Source organism: Juglans microcarpa x Juglans regia, chromosome 2S (genome assembly GCF_004785595.1).
Source record: "Juglans microcarpa x Juglans regia isolate MS1-56 chromosome 2S, Jm3101_v1.0, whole genome shotgun sequence".
NCBI lineage: Eukaryota > Viridiplantae > Streptophyta > Magnoliopsida > Fagales > Juglandaceae > Juglans > Juglans microcarpa x Juglans regia.
Genome location: NC_054597.1, coordinates 31,577,372 through 31,600,864, shown reverse-complemented (window position 1 = coordinate 31,600,864; position 23,493 = coordinate 31,577,372). Strand labels below are relative to the sequence as shown.

The 23,493-nt window shown below is 38.1% G+C and overlaps 2 protein-coding genes and 1 long non-coding RNA gene across 5 annotated transcripts; 2 read left to right on the top strand and 1 right to left on the bottom strand.

The window, feature by feature from the left end:
• The first annotated feature begins 292 nt into the window (after positions 1–292).
• Positions 293–5,417, top strand: LOC121252747 (putative chloride channel-like protein CLC-g). Of its 2 annotated transcripts, none has more exons than XM_041152533.1 (7): positions 293–606; positions 705–905; positions 1,089–1,266; positions 1,970–2,232; positions 2,864–2,989; positions 3,238–4,378; positions 5,055–5,417. In XM_041152533.1, the coding sequence occupies exons 1-7, from the start codon at positions 458–460 to the stop codon at positions 5,214–5,216; spliced, it is 2,220 nt and encodes a 739-aa protein (XP_041008467.1). In that variant the 5' UTR covers positions 293–457; the 3' UTR covers positions 5,217–5,417. The 2 variants fall into 2 exon arrangements, with proteins under 2 accessions (XP_041008467.1, XP_041008465.1); XM_041152531.1 differs by having other exon boundaries at positions 294–606; positions 2,864–3,133.
• Positions 5,418–5,500: 83 nt separating this feature from the next.
• On the top strand, positions 5,501–6,046 carry LOC121252748. Its single transcript, XR_005938272.1, has 2 exons — positions 5,501–5,641; positions 5,758–6,046. It is a non-coding gene; the product is annotated as an uncharacterized LOC121252748 (long non-coding RNA).
• Positions 6,047–7,359: 1,313 nt separating this feature from the next.
• Positions 7,360–13,015, bottom strand: LOC121252087 (calmodulin-binding receptor-like cytoplasmic kinase 3). Of its 2 annotated transcripts, none has more exons than XM_041151564.1 (10): positions 12,778–13,015; positions 12,485–12,577; positions 12,308–12,355; positions 11,724–12,198; positions 11,347–11,580; positions 10,805–11,058; positions 9,518–9,665; positions 9,338–9,427; positions 8,582–8,880; positions 7,360–7,736 (listed from the first exon to the last, which is right to left on the bottom strand). In XM_041151564.1, exons 4-10 carry the CDS (start codon positions 11,977–11,979, stop codon positions 7,524–7,526), a joined length of 1,494 nt encoding a protein of 497 aa, XP_041007498.1. In that variant the 5' UTR covers positions 11,980–12,198; positions 12,308–12,355; positions 12,485–12,577; positions 12,778–13,015; the 3' UTR covers positions 7,360–7,523. The 2 variants fall into 2 exon arrangements, with proteins under 2 accessions (XP_041007498.1, XP_041007497.1); XM_041151563.1 differs by having other exon boundaries at positions 10,805–11,061; positions 12,778–13,014.
• Positions 13,016–23,493: the final 10,478 nt, after the last annotated feature.

Here is a 23,493-nt window from a genome sequence, read left to right as displayed (position 1 = left end):
ATAAAAAAATAAAAAAACTTAAAATGCACTTAAATAGTTGACGATTAACCTATGAGTTCGGCTCAGAGTAGCCCACTCATTTAACCGATAATGTATTTTTTTTTTATTCATATTTTTTAATATATTTAAATATTTTTAAAAAATAAAAAACTATATCAATATATTTAAAATTACTTTCTTAATTATTAAAAAAAAAAAAAAAAAAAAGTGAAACAGTCACTTTGAACTGTAGGTAAAATAGTGTTTTCCTTAACCTATTACTACCCAGATATATTTATCGGCTGTCATGCTATGACATCTCACAACGCAACGTGACATTAATGTTTTGGTTCAAACAACTTGGGGCACCTCAATCTTCTTATCAAAACTCGAGAGGAGAGGTTGAATTAGCTTTGACTCTTTCTCCATCTCTGTGTTTTTGGACTAGATGGTGGCCAATTGAATCACTGTGGGAAGCATGTCCAGTATCATTCTCGCCAGCGCATCCGAGCTCAATGCCGACCAGGAAGACTCCGTCTTCGTTCCCTTACTCTCCCCCCCAAACTTCACCTCCCAAGTCGCCATTATCGGCTCCAATGTCTGCCGCATTGAGAGCCTCGATTACGAGTGTGTTCCAACGACCTTCTTCCTGTACAAATTGGAATTGCGTGAAAAAATATTGATTTTCTTTTTTCGTTCTTTTTTGGAAAAATTAAAAATGACAGGATATTCGAGAACGAGCTATTCAAGCAGGACTGGAGGAGCCGGGGAAAGATGCAGATATTCCAGTACACGCTTATGAAGTGGCTCTTGTGCTTCCTCATCGGTCTGATTGTCGGCCTCGTCGGCTTCTGCAACAACCTCGCCGTCGAGAACATCGCAGGCATCAAGTTCGTCGTCACCTCCAACATGATGTTGAAGAGCAGGTTTTATTTAATTTCACTCTGAATTATCCGCTTTGGTGCTGTTTGATTCGGTGGAAACTGTTCAGTATTCCTAGAGAAAAAAAAAAAGAAGAATGATACCGGGTCTCTTCTCTCTTTTTGTGTTGTATTGTTTTATCGAGTTTTGGGGGAAACTATTGACGGGATTGCGAAATGTCGTGGCAGGTATGGGATGGCATTTCTTGTATTTTCGGTGTCTAATTTGGTTCTGGCTTTGTTTGCATCTATGATTACGGCTTTTATAGCGCCGGAGGCTGCCGGTTCCGGTATTCCGGAAGTGAAAGCATACCTGAATGGCGTGGATGCGCCCGAAATATTTTCCGTACGGACTTTGGTTGTTAAGGTATGGAATTTTTCTGTTTCTCGGATTTTTATTAAGTACTTTGGAGTTTGGATTCTTTGGCTCGTTTGTTTTCCTTTCCGAAAAGACCGGAGGCATAGCTTTATTTTTTAGTGTAAAGAAAAAAATAAAGCTCCAGTTTTCTTTTCTACTAAACGCATGTCGAGGTATTTTTGCCGGTTTTCTTGAACCAGCTACTCCGTAAGATTTTAAAAACACGAAATTTTCCTTACGAAATCTACAAAAGAGACGAGAAACATCTACCCCACGCTCAACTTATGTTATCCACCGGTGCTTGAGGTGTTGACCACGAATCTCACTATTCATTATTATTCATCAACTTTAACTCACAAATCTCACTACTATTCACAACTCATCTCACTACTATTCACAACCCATCTCACTACTATTCACAACTCATCTCAACTCATCTTTAAATCCAAACGATACCTATAGAGTTTAGACCTTTAAACTTGCATATAGAAGGCATTCCTTGGACAAAAGATGCTGTACTGTGCATGTGTTTGTTGAATTTAGTCTCCTACTACAATCTCTGCAGCCGTGCCTTTTGATTCCCAATTTTCTGTTGAACTGGCGGAGTGACTTCTAAGACATTGACTCTGCCTTGCTCAATATTTATCTTACAAAAATGCATTTAGTCCTTGTTTTGGAAAAGGGTAGGTCTCTAATTTTTGTCTGCGAACAGATAGTCGGAAGCATTTCCGCGGTATCATCATCTCTTCTGGTGGGAAAGGCAGGGCCCATGGTCCATACTGGCGCGTGTATTGCATCGTTACTTGGTCAAGGTGGGTCAAAGAAATTTGGTTTAACATGGAACTGGTTACGCTTTTTCAAGAACGACCGAGACCGACGAGATCTTGTAACATGTGGATCAGCAGCTGGAATTGCTGCTGCTTTCCATGCCCCTGTTGGTGGTGTACTGTTTGCTCTTGAAGAGATGGCATCTTGGTAAGTTGAACAGATTTAGCTGATCTCTCATGTTCTATCCATTGTCGTAATTTAATATATCTCAAGTTTGCATGTGGCAATTGGATCCAGCTCAAAACCGGGAATTTTACAATTGTATGCTAGTGCTTGGAATTTAATTCTTTTTTATTTGTTTGTGTATAGAAATAAAAGTTTATACTTGAACATTTCAAATATATATACTCTGGAGCTTTTCCTGCATTACATGTAACAAGGGTATGATTTATCATATCGTGACTTTCTTAAAATGTCATGGCATAAGCGAATCTGATTTCCTTTTTCCCTTTCTTCTTTCTTCTTTTTTATTTTTTTTCTGGGGGGGGGTTAGCCTCTCCCATCTTGATGGAGCTCAGATTTCTTCCCTTAAGACCTAGAGGCTTTAGTAGCAAGCAGGTAGCCCCTTTTTATCTGTCTTGTTTTTTGGTCCACATGCATAAATCAGTGTTCACAATATATTGTTCGGCTTTCCACTCATGCTGGCCATGGTTCATCATCAATGTCCTAAATGATGCAAAATATCAATCTTTTATTTGACTTATATGTATTGATGCAGGTGAAAAGGAGCAGCATCTTTATTCCATAAAATTCTAAGCATTCAGTTCTGTTTCAACAGGTGGAGAAGTACCCTTCTATGGAGATCTTTCTTTACAACAGCGGTTGTTGCAATTGTACTCCGTGCTTTCATCGATCTCTGCTATAGTGGCAAATGTGGGCTCTTTGGTACAGGGGGGCTGATAATGTATGATGTCTACTCGGGTACTATTTCATATGAACTTATGGATGTACCTCCTGTGCTCGCCCTTGGAGTTATTGGTGGCATATTGGGCAGTTTACATAATTTTCTTCTAGAAAAGGTTCTCAAAATATACAATCTCATTAATGAGTAAGCTCACAGTTTAGCTTTCTGATGTGTGCCCAATTATTTTGTTATAAAAACAGTCTGGAAACATAGCACCAAACCTAAATTTTAGGTGTCAACTTTTTCAGGAAAAGCGTTGCTTACAAAATCTGCCTTGCTTGGTTGATCTCCATTTTCACATCCTGTCTTCTTTTTGGATTACCATGGCTTGCAAAGTGCCAACCTTGTCCGGCTGACATATCTGAAGCCTGCCCTACAATAGGCCGCTCTGGTAACTATAAGAAGTTCCAATGTCCTGCTGGTCACTATAATGATCTTGCCAGCCTCATTTTTAACACAAACGACGATGCTATCAGAAATCTTTTTAGTGAAGGCACCAATGATGAGTTCCAATACTCCTCAGTTCTCATATTTTTTGTTACCTGCTTTTTCTTAAGCATTCTTAGCTATGGGATTGTTGCTCCTGCTGGCCTCTTTGTACCTGTTATTGTTACTGGTGCATCTTATGGGCGTTTTGTTGGAATGTTAGTTGGTTCAAAATCAAATCTTAACCATGGCCTTTACGCTGTGCTGGGTGCTGCCTCCTTGCTTGGTGGGTCTATGAGGATGACAGTTTCGCTCTGTGTAATTATCCTAGAATTGACTAATAATCTACTGTTACTGCCATTAATAATGGTGGTACTTCTTGTTTCCAAGACTGTAGCCGATGGTTTCAATGGCAGTATCTATGACCTTATAATGAAAGCCAAGGGTTTCCCTTATCTTGAGACTCATGTTGAGCCATATATGAGGCAGCTGTCAGTAGGTGATGTAGTTACAGGCCCACTTCAGCTCTTTCATGGCATCGAGAAGGTTGGTAATATAGTACATGTTCTCCGGACCACAAGGCACAATGGCTTCCCTGTAATTGACGAGCCTCCACTTTCTGAATCCCCCATCTTGTTTGGTATAATCCTACGAGCACACCTTGTTACATTGTTGAAGAAGAAAGCTTTTTTATCTACCCCAGCCTTGACAGGAGACACAGGAGGCATTGATGCCTCTATTCAGTTTTCAGCGGGGGATTTTGCCAAGAGGGGTTCAGGCAATGGTGACAAAATAGAAGATATAGTATTGACTGAGGAAGAGATGGAAATGTTCATAGATTTACATCCTTTTACAAACGCTTCACCTTATACTGTTGTGGAGACAATGTCACTAGCAAAGGCTCTCATACTTTTCCGAGAAGTTGGTTTAAGGCACCTGCTGGTGACACCCAAGCTCTCTGGCGTAAGTAATTCTGCCTAGTCTTGTTTGCCCAATTTCACACCTTTCATGGGAGATAGGGTGACCTGAGACACCTTTAGATTATAAATTATAGTGGAATCAATATTCAAGTATGCATGGCTCTAGCATAATTTGATGATTGTATGCATACTTGGTTGCCTTGGCCTTGTATTTCTTACCTTAGTTCCTTTTAATGCTTTCGTCCCGAGTTATGGACTATTTTTCACCAAGCGTATGCTACTTGATTTATGTCACGTTTCAATAATTTGACAATTATTTTCCCTTACCCTGAAAGGTGCAGAAAGTTTGTGTCTCCTGAAATCATTATGCCTTTGATTGTGTCTTCCTCTGCCAAATTAAACATCTTTGCTAATGTAATTTTCAAGTTTGCGTGTCTTCCTCTGGCGATTTAAATATCTTTGCTATGTATTTTTCTTTTAAGAAAATCCCTTTTTTTCCAGTTGTCACATTAGTTTCCTATTTCTCCATCTCGTTTTATTCATTCAATTTAATGGGCCTTACCAAACCCTGCTTTGGCTGATGTGGCGTGTGGTAATGACTGGAACAATTCGTAGCTGCTGTTGCTTATGTGGTCCTGAGGAACAACACTTCTTCATTATCTATTAAACACTCTTCCCACTTACCATCTGCATCTAAATGTGGTGCTTTTCAATTGCAGAGACCTCCTGTGGTGGGTATATTGACAAGGCATGATTTCATGGCAGAACACATATTACGTTTGCACCCTCTACTAGTTAGGAGAAGGTGGAAAAGATTAAGATTCCGGTTCCCATCTCTGAGAAAACTCTTTTGGGGCACCTCGGCGAGTGTCAAAGCTTAACAATATTTTTGTAAATAGTCTTCTTGGATCTGCTCAGATCATAGAATCATTCGAGGAGTGGCTTTGTTTTATTCTTTTCCAACATTTTTTTATGAAATCAAGAGCAGAAGAGAATCACCAGACAAGGTCAAATCATGTTTAACTATCTTACTATATTTGATACATCACATGATGTAATGGGCAAGGTTATTGTTTGATGAAGTATTAGTTGTGACAATTCTTGCATTGTTGAAGTACTTGTATGTTGCAGTAAAATAAATTAAATTTTGCTAGAAACTTGGTTGTCTTCTAGAGCTTTTGAGCAGTTGAGTTAATGGGCATTGTTCAGGTATCCTACTTCTTTTCCTATGATAAATTATTCTGCTAATATTGCTTGCAAAATGATCCCTGCAGAGTTAAAATATTGTCATACAGGGGTGCAGGATGTTACATTTGTAGGGCATTATTATAATGGCAGTTGACCTCCTCCCTCCCCTTGTTGGTTGGGATTGCTAATTTACATTTTTGACATTATTCCCCCATTAGTTCGTTTGATTGATAGTTTAAGCAGATTTAAGCTGACTGGAGTCCTGTCTGCCATTTTATTTTTATTTATTTATTTATTTATTTTTCTTTTTGGGCACATGCTAGACAGACAACTAATGCAAATGTTTTAGTTTTGTCTTCAGTTCATTGGATAGATATCTGTGGACAACTCATGCAGATGTTGTGTATATTAATTTTGCCTGTTTAACTTCCACGTGAACTCCTATCGTTAATGACGATTTCCACGTGCCCATCAGAGATATTAGCATTTGAATGCATAAATTGTCAGTAATTTTCAATGTTTACCAAGACTTCTTTTTTTTCAGCTACTCTTCATCTTAAATTATCTATTAATGTTAGATGTATGCAAATTTCTCGTATTTCCTTTGAAGAAAGTGGAGTTAATCTTTTTCATGTGGATCTTAAATTTTTACTATTTTTTCAATAAAAATATACTACGCTTATACACTCTAAGACTGTATAAATTATTTCTCTTATCATTTCTTTTCTATGATACATTCTAAATAGTTTTATAGGTGAACCAGTTAAGAGGACAAGTTACTTAAAACGTGACACAATAGTCGAAGTGATTTGAGGATAATAAAATTCAGGATAAAAAATAACCTAAACCTGAATTAAATACTAAAATAGTCCACATGACTTGATCATTAGACAAATTACTCTTTGATTTTTCATCCATGTACTTTCAACTTTAATCATACATATAGTTCCAACCCAAATAAATTGTCAACTTTGATTCAAAATAATAATAATAATAATAATAAATAAATAAATTGTGAACTTAATTTGAGAACTTTTTTTCTTTTTCAATTTATAAAAATTAAAAAAAAAAAAAATTCACACTCACAAAAACAACCTACAATCTCTTAACTTAGAAGTACTCCCAATATGCCAAAAGACAAAAATAAAAAAGTGATTCCAACTCCCCAAACACCTAAACGATTCATCTACTACAGTCCTTAAAAAAAAAATCAGCCAGAACAATAGCATCACCACCAAGGTCGAATATAGCAAGTTTTATACCAAAATTGTTTTAATTTCTCCCCTTTTGCTGTTCAATAAATCCTAACACACCACACACCTATTTTAATTTTTTTTTTTCATTTTTTCTGTAACAAATAGAATGATAAGTAGAACAACTCAATTAATTTAACAAAAATAAAATAAAATTAAAAATAATTTTAAATGTGTAAAATGTGTGATGTGGAATGATGAATAACATCTCTCGTTAAATAATGGCTGGTTAGTTTTCTAGCAAAACCTGTATTACTGGTAAACTCTGCCATCAATTCCTTTTTTATAATATGAGTGATGAAATGATTATTATTATTATTATTATTGTTATTGAGGAAACCTTTTATTAAAAAAAATAGCATCGTAAATTTTTATTTTTATTTTTTATCAAGTACATATGCTTTTACAAGTATATTAAATTTAGATAATTTAACAAGTGTATAGTGATTGTTGATTGTTAAGTATATATGACAAAAAATCGATTATTATGAGTCTATGACCGAAAGGCAAAGTTCAAGTAGCAAATGTCTTTCCCATTTCCCCTTCATGCTTGTCAAAATAAGGTACTCCTTGCAATGATAAGTTGGAAAACAATACAAGTCTTCATATGTGTTCATGAATGCAGAGTAAAGCAAGAAATTAAGAAAAGCTCCAAAGTAAGGTTTATTTCGTAGGAAAAATCTGCTTCATGGTGTAAAGCTGAAGACAACACAAACTGATTTACAAATGCCAACTCTCGGATTTCAGTCAACGCCCTCTCCTTGCACTCTTAGGGTACTCTGCCCTTATTGCCCACAACTGCTCTCCCACTGATTTCATGTCCGGGCGATCATCTCGAGTACGTGCTGCACAGTGGAATGCCAAAGAAAATATTTTCGTAAGTATCTCAGAATCGACGACTTCCTCCATCAAAGGGTCTGCCAATTCTACCACACTTCCTTCATTATACTTCTTAATGGCCTGCACAATATAGAATCCAAATGATCTGAGAGCGTAAATAGTTGAATTTTAGCAGTTACATTAATCTGCATGTAAAAGATAACTGAGCAGAAGGAACCAAAAAGTCACTTTGGTAACCTGCATTGATGGTTGTATGGAATCGGTCCAAATCAATGGACAAAAGATTGAGTAATCATGCAGTCACGTGTACCTCTATCTTTTATGAACTAGGGCACCATCTAAACAGTCACTATCTATAGCCTATGAACACCGTGTAAAAAAAAGTTATAACTTTTCCTCACCCAGGATGGAAATTATTCTTTTGAAGTTTGAACATGTTGGCATTATTTCTCCCCTAAACCTTAAGGCCCAAATGTTGTACCCAAACAAGCCTGTGATAATTGTTTTGTCTATAGGAATGTTCTCATCCTTACCAGAGAATCTACCAAACATCAGACATATCATAATCGTAGGACCAAATTAAGATTCCTAATATAAATACAGTATATACTTATCCCAATGCTTAGGTCTTGCTCCAGTCAACATGAATAGATTTAACTGGGCAAGCAAGATTGTGGGGAAGGCTGACCCTTTGTGAGGATTAGACTACCTATGGGAGGTGGGAGGAGAAAGAACTTGCCCTTGTCAAGTACATGTACAGCTGAATTTACAGAATTCAGTCACCTCCAAAGCACATAACTTGCCCTTGTCCCTTTCACTTTAGTCAAGGATACATTGCACTTGTTTTGAATGGTATCCCATTGCTGAGTATAATATGAGGTTCCATCGTACTTGATAAACAGCCACAATTGCCCCAGAATAATTATTTTCAAAGAATCTGCAAATGGATTGGAAAGCAAGCTTACCCATCTAAGTGTCACCCGATCTTCAGCAGGTCTTTTCATATCCACAGGACGGTGGCCTGTCAGAATCTCCATGAGTAAAATCCCAAATGAGTAGACATCACTCTTGGTGGTGAGTTGATAGGTCCTCATGTACTCAGGATCTAGGTAGCCAACTGTCCCTTTCACTTTGGTAGAAATGTGTGTTTGATCAGACTCCATTGGACCAAGCCTTGCAAATCCAAAATCAGCCACTTTGGCTCTCATGCTTTCTGTAAGAAGGATGTTGGACGATTTCACATCCCGATGGATAATTTGCTTCTCTATAGGAAAATGAGAAAGATTGGCTCAATTAGAATTACAAAAGCAAAGAAAGGACATAGGCTATAGGATATCAATGTTACATTAACACGTGAAAATGTCTAAATCACAAGCAGAACATTATGGGCTTATTCGGAATAGAAATGTGTTCGATAGTCTACAATGAGACAAACACCCAAAAGGCAGCTCAGGAAGAGAGGAATATGCTCAAGTCGCATGAGGTTTCATGCAATTATGATTCCAAAATATGAGACTATGAGTAACCTCATTGGTTGTCTACAGTACGAATAGAAACCATTGGTTGTGTGGAAATCATGGCTTGTCAGTCTAATACCTGGATTTCAGCCCCCTAGAATATTTCACTCCAAAAGGAAAAACGACAAAAGAGGATAAAAGTTGATTTAGCCTTAATAATCAGATGTTCCAAGACACAAGTCAATCAAATGGAAAGTTAGACACCTGCATATTGATGGAGATAAGTTAGGCCATGAGCAGTATCAATGGCAATTTCGAGTCGCTGATTGAAATCCAGGATCTTCCCACGCTGACCTGAATAGCAACAAAACAGTTAAAAAACCAATGTTGTCATCTGGATTAAGATATTTGCCATTGCCAATATTACAATTGAAGTAATCTTACCATCCAAATGTTCTCTTAGAGTACCGTTTGGCACATGTTCTGTGATGATAAGGCGTTCATTTCCTCTGTCGATATAACCTAGCAACTTGACTAGGTTTCGATGATCAATTTTGGCCAGAAGTTCAACTTCACTACTGACAAAGAGTTCCTGCATAATTGTTAAATGTTAACACAAAAAAAAAAAAAAAACTACTTCAGAATAACTAATTGAATCATTAGATAGAGCAAATGACATGAGATATTATGACTGAAATTCCTTTAAGCATTTCAACCCAACTTGAGCTTAAGGCAACATGAGCCTCTTACAAAATTATGAAAGAATCTGAATAATTGGCCCTCATCGCCCAACACCCAAAACTGACTGAACCCATCCCAAAATATTTCCACTGAAGTTACAATCTTCATATGGAAATAAATAACAAAGCCTCTATAGTAAGTCCCAAGCAAATTTTGATCAAACTTGATGAAAGATGCCAGGTTAAGGAGTCAACCTTGAGATTCCTTGGCAAAAAATAAAGTTACAAAAGCATTCTACTGTATAGAAAATCCTATTTTTACACTACTGAAGCTGACTCTTCTAGCATGGAGAAATTTAAAGCATGCACAAGTTTTGCATGTCTATTAGACACAATGTGCACAAGATATCAATCTTTTTCATTGGCCATTAGGCACTACAGTTCATACTTAAACCTTCCACCAATGTTCTGGATGGAACCACCCTATTCTGTTCCAGCCAACCAAAGGGTACCAAAGTTTTGTTCCTATTCTGTTCTTTAATAAAACGAAAACAGGGAAGACGGATGGTTTCTTGATAGGTCCAAGGACATCATTTGCAAAAACTGACTAGCTCCTACAAGTCACAATTTTACTTGAGAGAGCAAGTTGCATCTCATTTTAATAGGATCTATCCATTCATCAGTCAAGTTCCAAGGAGATGCTAAATGCACGAATATTCCACTAATGATGTTTCCTTCTTTATCCTTTACTTAATTCAGGGTAAATAATTCCTACTCCTTATATTATGCCCATATCAAGTTCCTCCATATTTTGGAGACAGCTATATAGTTCTGGTGCGGCGGTACTTTTCTTGATCATAATGTTCTACTACACTAATTAGTTCAAAGGCTCCAAACAATTTCTTCTTGACTACTCAGAAGGTAAATTCTACTACTAATTATAAACTTTGAAATTCCTAGCATTCTTCTTTTATAGGTGAAACTCCTAACATAGTGAAAATGATGTTGCATAAGAAGTATATTCAACAGCACTTAAAGGAACCAATGCTACCTTCTTTGCCCGTTTTATGGCAACCACCTGGCCATCTTCTAGTCGGGCTCTGTAGACAGTTCCAAAGCATCCTTCACCTATTCGTGATGATGGTGAGAAATTGCCTGTCGCTTTGACAACCTGACTAAAATTGAGGTGTAATGATCCCAGTCTTGTGAGTTTTGGTGACAATGAGAATCTGGAAGGACTAGGTGGTACTGGCATGGTAGGAATCTTTTCGGAAGCACAATTCACATCAGAAGAAGAAGCCGAATCTACTGCAAGAACAAAACTACTTATTACTCAACTATAGCCTTAAAATGATTCAAGAACATTTCATCAGAGCAAGCTAGCAAAGTAGGACAACCAGGAGAAGAATACCATGATTGCAAAACACTGTAAATAGTCGAAATGTACAGGCTTGAGAACTTTTATTGACTCTTGCTTCTAGGGATCCAAATTTAAAATATGGTATCATTAGGAAGCTTAGCCATAGAAATTCATGGTTGGATAATTTTTTATTAACACAGATGGCAAGATTCATATTAAAAAGTTGTACTCACTTGAATATGGGTCCTTAGCAAGAACAGCGTGGGAAGCTGCTTTTTTTTTCTTATGAAAGAAGGCACAGAGGAAAATACAACACAAAACCAAAACTCCTGTTGTTGCCATGCCAGCTATTTTTGGGGATGACAGCCATTTGGAACTATTGACACGCCTTCTCTGAGTGTCAATTGCTAATCTTTCCCCTAGCTCCTTTTGCAAAAGTTTCCTTCCCATCTTAAAGGCCAAATAAGCTGCAACAGCAGTAAGACTTACAAAGGTTTGTATATTTTAATTCTAAATTCTGAAATGCTTTATAACGGTAGAATTTTACTAAAAACGAACAAATTACATTTTTAAACCAGAATTGCAACCGACAACTCATATTGGTGCATACCTGGTGAAAACTCCAATCCACATTGATTACTTCCGAGGTATCCCTCAAATTTGCAACCATTTGCACGATAAGTTTGGAGGGCATCACAGAACAAAACTTTGTCGACTGCATTTCCATTTATGTAAAACAGTTCACAACCATTCGAATATGAATAGGCTATGCGATCAGCGCCACAAACCTTTGACTCGAAAAACTCCGAGGAATATATTCTTGGTAATTGCACCAACAACAACAGACTTAACACAGTCATATCCATTGTCAATGAACAATGCACTCAATTTCCAAGTTTGAGGGCTAAATAATAATCAAAGCATATCTGCTTTCTGTTAGTCACCACCATGCAAAGACTGAAAGGGAGATGCATAAATAGAAACCCTTATCTCCCAGAACTTAAAAAGTCATCCAGAAGTCCATATCAATTACACCAAAGCCATAACATTGATAATCCGGATAGGACGAGAGCCAGAAATGCAGCCTGCACCCAAATCCTTTGTAGTTCATGCGTTCAAGTGCTCAAACCTTTCCACAATCATCATGATACCCAGTTCACCAAATTGGACAATGGAGAAAAACTGTGATAGTACGTGATAGTTCAACAGCCACTGATAAATTTAACTCAAGGCTTCAAATAGCTTCAACAAAGGCAAGTTCAATCTCATACCATCAATACGAAACTTCAAGATCCAATTTATCATACTGCAGTTAAAACTCAGATAAAAAAATGAAAATACAAATGAGTTTCAAGTCTTGAAAGTGCTTACCATACATGTAGGTTCAACTAGTGTCAGAACCCTCCATAAATGTAAGCTCAATCTTTTGCTGTCTACTGAGAAATCAAGCAAAGCATCCACCACCTAGTTCACAAAATTGAAAGAGATTCAACACCGACCCGGCACAAAAGCTACAAAACCAAATCCCAAGAATTGAAAAGGTCAAGATTCTCGAAATTGTATGAATAGGCCAGAAACGAGACAACCCCATATCAAAAGAAACCCCTAAAACGCAAGAATCCATAACATACAAGTTGGAAAGAAGAAGGATCAACAGGTGATACCAGTGAGCGGCTTCCAAAGATGAATCCACAAGTACACCAAAAGAAACTGTATTACATGTCAGAGAACCAAACGTGAAGTGAACAGAGGCAGCTCAAGCATCAAAAAGCGAGCACCATAGATGTAAAGTAAGACCGGCCTAACACGTCGAGGAAAGCAGAGTATGGACTCTGATGTAAACAAATGGCAGGCGCTACTGTCGATCGCTCTCGTTTTGCACAATACAACACAGCACAACCGCACCGTTGAACTATGTAACTACATGTTGACCCGTTGGTAAAGTAATTTGGATTGGTGAAGAAGGGCTTTTTGGTCATTCGGTTGGTCGTCCACGCGTTAAACTTTTGTAAGGTATGGTCACGTATATTCTATACTGTTTGCGGATTGAAGCTGCCAGCTCTATTCCTGCAATCCAATAATTTTTTTACCTTTTATGGTACATTTAGATTATAAATTCACTTTAATTCATTTCAATTTATTATTATAATTTTTTTAAATTTTAAAATAATAATAATATTAAAAAATAATATTTTAATAATATTTTATCATCTCAACTCAATTCAGTTTAATATCTAAACGCAACTTTATAATATCATGAGATATAAACACGGCAAATGTTTTGTAAAAGTTTTAAATAAACAAATTTTATATAAGTTTTTATAAAAAAATGTATCTCATTTAAAAAGATATAAAAAAAATTATTTTTTATTAATATGACTCACTTTTTTATAAATAACTTATCTATTTAAGACTTCTATCTAATATTTCTCATTATATACTAATGAAAATCTCTACAAATATTGACAAAGGAATCTTTGAGTATATAATATATATATATATATAAATTTTATTCAGCAGTTTTATATTACATATAAAAAATAAAAATAAAAATAAAAATATATGTGATGTAAGATTATTGAGTAAAAAAATTAATGTGTATATATATATATATTCAATAATATTAAATACAAGAGAGTCCACAATCATTTTCCACGTTCATTTGGATTGAATGGAATGGCTTCTATAATCTGATAGGTGCCACGTGGATGGTGACAATGGATGGGACAGTGAGAGGATTTTGTGTTGGAAACACATGCCTCGAGTTGTTTGATAGAATGGTTTTGGCGTGTTGTGTTTGAATTCTTGAATGACTTTCATGGAAATGAACAACGTTATTTGAAAAATTGTTTAGTTATTTCAATTGTTGTTTTGGTTTTCACATTGAAGAAAGTCTATACAGGTCCTAACTTTGACAACGTCAATAATATCTCACTATCTTGTTATATATAATGAAAGAAAAATTATATTTACAAAGAAATATACTTATTGTCGGTATCACAGTATTTAATTTACAATAATTTTTTTAATTTTTTAGGTCCGTTTGATTTACCATCTCACCTCATTTAATTTTAATTAATAATCTCGTAACTATTCATAAATCATTTCAACTAATCTCATTATATTATCCAAACGGCCCTTAAACTATTCTTGTTAATTCAAAATTTTTAACGTATACGAACAATCATGTCAACTGGATGATGTGTTGCAAGGATTGAAACTAATGGTAGAAAAATAATAATAATATAAGCACTTTCTTATGGCATACCCTTTATTTTTTCTATGTTTAGTTTCATTGTGGGGATGGTATTTACTTCTAAGGCTGGCGTGAGATTGAATTTTGTAGACCAAGTGGAGAAGTTGAAGGTGACATTTCCTTTAATCTATCATTAGCATTACTGATTTAAGCCAAGTGGGGGAAGGCATTTACTAATTTATTTATGCATTTATTTATTTATAGCATAAGGATTTCGTCATTTTGTGATGTATAAAAAGGCTGCGTGTTCAAAGGGTGGAGATGGGTGGGGGGTATGGCCCCAAACAGCGTGTGGGTACAGACATCAATGGAAAGAATATCTGGCTGGGACAATGCATGCATCTCAGCTGGTCGTATTCATTCTAGATTTTCTTCAATATTGAGATATTTTCTATTTGAATTTAGATTTTACATAATTTAATTAAAAATAATTATTAAAAAAAAGATTAGGTATATCAGTTATTTGAGTAGTTCTACTTAAAATTCAGTGTAGAGAATAAACTTTAGAATAATGTTATGTATCAGTCACTATTCATTTTTACACCTTATACATATAATTTTTTTATAAGATGTGAGGTATGAAGTGGTGAATAGTAACTGATGAAAAAAATTTTCTAAACTTTATACCTGTTAACATGACATACTTTGATTTATAAGATATTTAGTTTAAAAACTTGTCTTACGAATCAAAATCTGTCATATCAACAGTATAAAATTGTCGAACGCATTCTAAGTGGATCTCAGTTGGGCTTGGATTATACATCGAATGTAGAATCCATAATAAATAATTCATATATATATGGACCGTCCAAAAGCATCGCATAATTTTTTTAAAACAAATGCAACATTAGGTTTGACCCGACCCATTAGGCAGTTGAGATGTATTTGTTCATGAGATTTGCAATAAACTAACTACAATGGATTTGTCAATTCCTTGCGGACATTTATAAAAAGGTATTAGACTTTTTTCGGTATCTTTGATTTCTGGGAAATTACCTTTGATTTTTGGTGTATAATCAAAGCTATTCAACTATAATAATTGCCTATATACATTTATTCAAGTGTGTAAGCAAAGCTAGGTGATTTTTTTTTTAAATTTTAAATATATATAGTATATCTTAATTATTTTATAAAATTCGTTCAATTTGGCTCCTAAGTAATTTTTAAAAAATTTAGTACTAGTATCGATCCCTGTCAATTCCTATTTTTGAAATCAAGTATCATTCTTGTTCCTAAAAAGGCGAGATATTAAATAATAGTATATATAATCCGATAACATGCCGATATTATAAAGTCTAGTAGTAGTAGCTAAAAAAGTCTAGTAGTAGTATATATTCACTTCTGTTCACAGCCCGATATTGCAGAAGTTAGGGGGTTATTCATGGTTGCAAGATTGTGTAAGAAACTGAACTTGCAAGAAGTCATTTTCGAAGGGGACTCAACTCAAGTAGTCAATGTTGTGAGACAAAGCACAATACAAAATGGAATACTAAGTTGTTTGGTGGAGAATATTAAGACCACATTGCTAGATACAAAATGAACAATTCAACATATGAGAAGAGATGCTAACAAGGTGGCACATCAACTAGCTAAAAATGTTGTTCCATTAGCTAAAGAAATTTTTGATGTAGACTATGTAGATACTAGCATCATGCCTTTTGTAATGGCTAAAGGCCACAACTCTGGTTGAAGTAATGAAGTTATGTTCTTTTAAAAAACAAAAAAAAAGTCTAGTAGTAGTAGTATGTGCGCTATTGCACATAGGGCAAACCATAAATCAAGCTGGAATTATCAACTAGTCTAGTTTGCGAAATCTTGATTATGAGATAGTAGTGTGCATAGCACCCAGGTGCTACAAGCACCGCAAGAGGCAGCGGTGCACACCGCATGGGTGCTACATTGTGTTTACTGCTTCAGTGCAACAATCACTCCAAAGAGTAACGCCTTGTGCCTAGGGGCTGTGGTAGATTCGGGTATTAGGCCGCACAAAGAGCTACGTGCTCTACCACTAGTGACTGTTGAGCATCATTAATGCAACCACAAGACCGCTGCACAGGCAGCTGTTGTGGCCACATGCAAAGCGGCGCGTGACCCATGTACTCGAAGATGTTACACACATTAGTGCTGGGAGCGCTAGAGGCAGAAGCACGTAATAGTGGTGCAGCAGTCGCCTTGGTGATGCCCTCTATTTTTTTTTTCGGAGTTGTGGCAACAAGTGAGATCGCCCGATATGGCCGCGTCTCTTTAATCAGGTTGGTGGTGCAATAGCACTGCTGCACAAGGAGCTGGTGGTTGCGTGCACGGCAGCCACTGCGCGTAGTGCATTGTGCACCCAAGAGAGCGCAAGTGAGCATTGCAACGTGGGCACACTAGTAGGGTGCTTGGAGTCCCATGGCACTGCCCACACCAGCCGGTTTCTGTGCAGTCAAAGTTGGTGCAATGCTGCCACAGTACAGTTGTTAGGGACCCCCGTCTTGTCCCTAACACTAAAGACCACGAGCTTGCCTTGGTGAAGATGATGACCGAGTAACCTTGCCAACTTGCTTGGCCTTCAACAAAGGGTGGATGCTTGAGTGATGAAATGATGGGGATGATGATGGAATTGGGTAGGCTAAGTGTTTAGTGGAGACAAATTAATGTGGGCGGCTAGACTTGTCCTTGAGTGGGGCGTCAAGATGATGGGCTAGGGTTGGATGAGTGAGGTGATCCAAGGGTTGAATATGGGTGTTTGATGCTATGTGAAATGACTTGAAGGGTGCCCTTGATGTTTGGGCCACTTGGATGGTGATTAGGGTTGGTATAGTGAAGTGTAGCTAGGGTTTTATGAGATGACAAGGGTTGATTTCGAGATTAGGAAGAGTTGGCTTAGAGTTGGAGTTTAGGATGATGCTAGGGTTTGGGAATGAGGTGGAAGAATGAGGCTAGGGTTGCTATGGCTAGGGATGAAGGATTAGGGTTTTGGATGTTGGATGGCTAGGGTTGTCGAAATGGATATGTTGAGATTAGGGTTGGCGGGTTTGAGGTGTTGGCTAGGGTTGGGTTGTTTGGGAATTGCTATGGAAAGATTTTAAGATAGTATGAATCTTTTAGGATAGGTGGAGGATTTGGATTTGGCTAGGATGACAAGCCAATAGTTAACTAGAGAGATTTTAGGAAGAGTGATTTAAGAAATTGAAAAGGATTTGCATTTCCTTAAATTAAGGGATTTGAATTTGAATTTGAGGAAGTTAACACTCCTAAAATGAATGAGTTACCTTATAAGGACTTGAGGTGGGTGGCTATTTATGGAGGGAATGCTTATGATGGGGACGAATATGGTAAATGTTTGTATGGGAAGATGGGAGGCAGTTAGGGTTTCGGCTAGGTCATAGATTTAATAGATGACGGCTTTGTGGTAGTCAAATATGGAAGGTGGAGATTATGGGCTATATGGATTGATATGGAGGGAATTAGGGTTCTTAAAGTTGAGGAACACTAATATGGTAAGAGTGAGTGGCGGCTAGGGCAAATTATATGAAGGAAACAATTTATGGAAGGTTGACAAACTTATGAAAATAATGACAAACAATATGGTGGCCGAGTATTTGGTACGGAATGGATGAAATGAACAATGAAATGGATGAACACCAAGAACAAATGAAGAACATGATGGACAAGTGATAAACACTCAAGAACAAAGTGAACAAAGATAGCTAATTCAACTATGATTTACGAATTGCATATAAATGAAATAAACCTCTTTATTACTAAACTTGAAAGTAACAAAGATAACAACAACTTGGATTTACGATTTGCACCAAGTTACAAGAACAAGATAAGTTGAATCACACATATTCACGAATTGCAAGGTGATGATTCTCTACTAGGGATTTACGAATTGCACCCAAGTAGTCCAAGTGCCTAGCATCGAAGGATGATCTCAAGAACAAGTCTACCTACTAAGGAAGTTTGCCAAAGGTTCAAAAGATGTAAATGCAAAGACTAAGGGTCCTATTTATAAGGATTACAACTTGGAAACCTCCAATAGGTCAATTGGAAAATAAATAAATAAATTAAAATAAATAATAAGAAATAACATAGTTGGCATAGGCCAAATTGGCCTATGGCATGCATGAGCCTATAGGTGGGCTAGGCTGGCCCATGGCATGGGCCATAGGCATGGCTGACATTGCTGGCAAGGCTGCTGGCATGTGGCTGACTTGGCCTAGGCATGGCCCAGGCAAGGGCTTGGGCGCTGAGGCTACATGCTGGGGCTGTTGTGGGGCTGTTCAGCCTTGTCACGACATGGCTGGTGGCTTGGCTATGGCCACAAAACATGGGGTCCTACCATTCTCCCTCCCTTCAAGAACATCCTTGCCCTCAAGGATTAAATTTGAAAATGTCCATGTCCTCTCCTCACTCTCTTCCTTAGCCCACTCCATGGCAAAACAATGTGTCATTCCTTTGCCCAACTTTTCTAACATTGAGACCTCACTTGACTTAGCCTCCTTGGATGCTAAAGTTACCCATACATTTTTCTTGGACCCCAGCTTGAATTTCATGGTCCTATTGTTGTAGTCAAGCACTACCCTTCCAAGGCCCTTGAGTCATGGATTGCCCAATACAACATCAAACTCTACCAAAGGAAGTACGTGTAAATCCGCAACTACTCTCACTCCTTGCGCATTCATTTTTACTTCTTTCACTAGCCCTTCACATTTCATCTTGTCCCCATTAGCCGTCTTTACCTCAAATGGCTCTATAGCAATCGGATTCAACTTAACCTTGGCAACAAGGGTGGAGTTGATGAAGTTATGTGTAAAGCCATTATCTACCAACAAATGGACTTCAATTGTTCCTATCCATGCCATTACCCTCATGGAGGTATGTTTTTGGTCCCCATCAAGGTATTAAGGGACAACTCGGCCTCCTCATAATTTTAATTCACTTTGGTCTCCTCTTGGTTGTACTCTTGGCTAGAGGATTCCACAAAATAGCCATCATCCTCTTCCTCGTTTCTCTCATTAACCAACATGTACACTTGTCCTGATCTACATTTGTGCCCTATGCCCCATTTTTCTCCACACTTAAAACAAATGCCTTTTTTTATTCTATCTTGAACCTCTTCCCTTGAAAGCTTCTTCACTTCAAGTGGCTTAGATTTAGAAGCACTCTCCATTTCCTATTGCCTTTCCAATGAACATTCGTTTGCAAGGGTATAGTAACCTTACTCCGCACTTCCTTAGATTGACGTTTCTCCATATTAGTGCTCTCTTCTAGGATCTCTGTCATCCTCATAGCTTTTTAAATCTTAGATGGTTGCTTCAACTTAATTTCCTTGGCTATCTAAGGCTTCAACCCGTCCACAAATGTGCCCATAAGGGCCTCTTCAGACCATCCTCTCACAAGAGTTTGAAGTTGTTTAAACTCTTCAATGTAAACATGCACTTTGCCTTCTTGCCTTAACTTAGCAAGTTGGCCATGATGGTTAATGGTTGGGGATGGCCCAAATTGCATGAGGAACTCTTTTTCAAAGGCTGTCCAACCCAATCTTCTCATTTCCTTCTCATATTGATCCTGGATCCACCTTCACCACTTACTTGCTTTCCCCTCCAAATAAAAACACGCCGTCGACACTCTTTCTTGCCTAGGCACCTCATATGCATGGAAGTAGTGGTCAACCTTGTCAAGCTATTCATATGGATCTCCCCCCATTAACTTGGGAAAGTCCACCTTTGGCCTCTTAGGTCCCCGGTCATAAGCTTGGTTTCCCCTTCTATTCTCATGATGGTCAATATTATACCCTCTCTTATGATGATCTCTTCTTCTCTCATAATGGCCTCCATGGCAATAAGGCCTCTCATAATCATGTTCATGCTGAAACTCGCCTTCAAAAACTTATTCTCTTGGTGGCCTCTCAAGCCTTATATCTTGATATTTTTCTCTCACACTATGGGTTCTAGTGGGTTGGTCAACATTGGGGATCTATCTCTCAACAACTCAATTGTTTTCAATTCTACCATCCCTTCTAAACTTATTTTGTGGTAGCTCACGTACAAACCCCGTGACACTTGTCTCGGCCGCATCTACAAAGGCCTCATGCCCTTGCCTATTCAGATTATGTAGGGACCTTTGACCATTAGTTTCCATCATTCTCCTCTCAAGGCTTGCATTGATCTCCCTCTTTAAGATCTTCATGTCCCTTCTACTCTCCTCAACCGCACGGTTGGTAGTATTCAAAGACATTATAAATTTGGCCAAGGTAGTCTTGACCTCATTGATGAGGTTGTTAAGCCTTAAGCCTTGCCTTTCTATGGCCTCTATGCGTTTCTGGTTGGAACCACCTTGTTTCTCTTCTTGAACCACACGATTCATGGCTAGCAATTTGGTGGGTGGGGCTTGCTCTTAGTTCACAAGTCCAACCTTGGGTCCACCACCTTCAAAAGTGGTTGACCTCTCTTGCACAAAAGGTCCAAACCTTGGGTCTTCCACCAACTTGTGTGGTCGACCCCTATAATCACACTATTCCTTTTTCCTTCGCAACCCCCAAATTTCGTGTAATCAACAATTCAATCAACAAAAATATTGGGATCCACGAAGGTCTCCCCCAACCAAATCACAAAGTTTGGGTTAACGCGTCGTTTACCTCTTTAGAGAAATGAGAGCTTCTCAAAATCGCCACCTCTCAATGAAATCACCAATTAATGTTAGGGACCTCAGTCTTGTCCCTAACACTAAGGACCACGAGTTTACCTTGGTGAAGATGATGACCGTATGACCTTGTCAACTTGTTTGGCCTTTAACAAAGGGTTGATGCTTAAGTAATAGAATGATGGGGATGATGATGGAATTTGGTAGGCTAAGTGTTTAGTGGAGGCAAATTAATGTGGGCGGCTAGACTTGTCCTTTAGTGGGGCGTTAAGATGATGGGCTAGGGTTAGATGAGTAAGGTGATCCAAAGGTTGAATATGGGTGTTTGATGCTAAGTAGAATGGCTTGAAGGGTGCCCTTGATGTTTGGGCCACTTGGATGGTGATTAGGGTTGATATAATGAAGTGTAGCTAGGGTTTTATGAGGTGACAATGGTTAATTTTGAGATTGGAAGAGTTGTCTTAGGGTTGGGGTTTAGGATGATACTAAGGTTTGGTAATGAGGTGGAAGAGTGAGGTTAGGGTTTGGTGGCTAGGGTTGCCGTGGCTAAGGATGAAGGATTAGGGTTTTGGATGTTGGATGGCTAGGGTTGCCGAAATGGATATGGTGAGATTAGGGTTGACAGTTTTGAGGTGTTGGCTTGGGTTGGTTTGTTTGGGAATTGCTATGGAAAGATTCTAAGATGATAGGAATCTTTTATGATAGGTGGAGGATTTGGGTTTGGCTAGGATGACAAGTCAATGGTTGACTATAGAGATTTTAAGAAGAGTGATTTAAGGAATTGAAGAGGATTTACAATTCCTTAAATTAAAGAATTTGAAATGGGATTTGAATTTGAATTTGAAGAAGTCAAAACTCCTAAAAAGAATGAGTTACCTTATAAGGACTTGAGGTGGGCAGCTAGGGTTTTATAGAGGGAAGACTTATGATATGGCCGAATATGGTAAGTGTTTGTATCGGAAGATGAGAGGCAATTATGGTTTCGGCTAGGTTAATAGATTTAATGGATGAAGGCTTTGTGGTAGCCGAATATCAAAGGTGGAGGTTATGGGCTATATGGATTGATATGGAGGGAATTAAGGTTCCTAAAGTTGAGGAACACTAATATGGTAAGAGTGAGTGGTGGCTAGAGCAAATTGTATGAAAAAAACAATTTATAGAAGGTTGACAAACTTATGGAAAGAATGACAAACAATATGGTGGTTGAGTATATGGTACGGAATGGATCAAATGAGCAATGAAATAGATGAACACCTAGAACAAATGAAGAACATGATAAACAAGTGATAAACATTCAAGAACAAAGTGAAGAAAAGATATCCAATTCAACTATGACTCACGAATTGCACCCAAGTAGCCAAAGTGCCTAGCACCGAAGGATGATTTCAAGAATAAGTCTACCCACCTAGGGAATTTGCCAAACGTTCAAAAGATGTAAATGCAAGGACTAATGGTTCTATTTATAAAGATTACAACTTGGAAACCCTCAATAGGTCCATTGAAAAATAAATAAATAAATTAAAATAAATAATAAGAAATAATATAGTTGGCATGGACCAAGTTGGCCTATGGCATGCATGAGCCCATGGGTGGGCTAGGCTGGCCCATGGCATGGGCCATGGGCATGACTGACATTGCTGGCAAGGCTGTTGGCATGTGGTTGACATGGCCTGGGCGCTGGCTTGGCTGGCATGGCCCAGGTAGGGGCCTGGGCCCTGAGGCTGCATGCTGGGGCTGTCTAGCCTTGTCACGACATGGCTGGTGGCTTGGCCATAGGCCACAAAACATGGAGTCCTACCAACAGTGCTGCTACCGCGAGGCAAAGACGCCCATTGGCATGATGCAACAACCAATGTCTGTGCACATCAAACTGCGCCTCATTGCCACAGTGCAGATCACACCAAGAGGTGTGAGGAGCACCTAGATGCCATGTGCCTACCTTTGCTATGTGAAGAACCGCGCAGCAAGCCCAGCATCAAGTGACATTGTTGCAGGCTGCAGTGCCCTTGGAAGTAAAGGGTGGTGGTAGCAAGCACTGGTGCACGGGTGAAGCGTTGCCAACTTCCAGGACGTGGTGATGATGACGAGGGGGCAGTGCTAAGTTTGCCAAGAAGGCAGGAGCCCCGTGGAGTGACGCTGAAAGGGTGGCTAGAATTGTTTCTTCTGTGCATAAGGGTTGGTGGCGGCGACTTTGTGCATTTTTTTTTTTGTTGGATTAAAAGTAATCATAGGTTACAAATGAGGAAGAAGATGAACAGTTTGTGTTTCATGTATACGAGCTGTTTGCTGCAAATCACTTGGGCCAATTTGTTTTATATTTTTTTCCTTAGACTGGCCTATATAAATTTTTGTTATAAAGAAGAAAAAGCCTCTAGGCAAATTGTCCATGGGCCTAGCAAACAAAGGCTTGGTCTACATTTGGGCACCCAAGAGGGTGAGGCCTACTGACTGTAGCCAAGCCCAATGACGTTAGAGGAAGTTCAAAAACATTTTT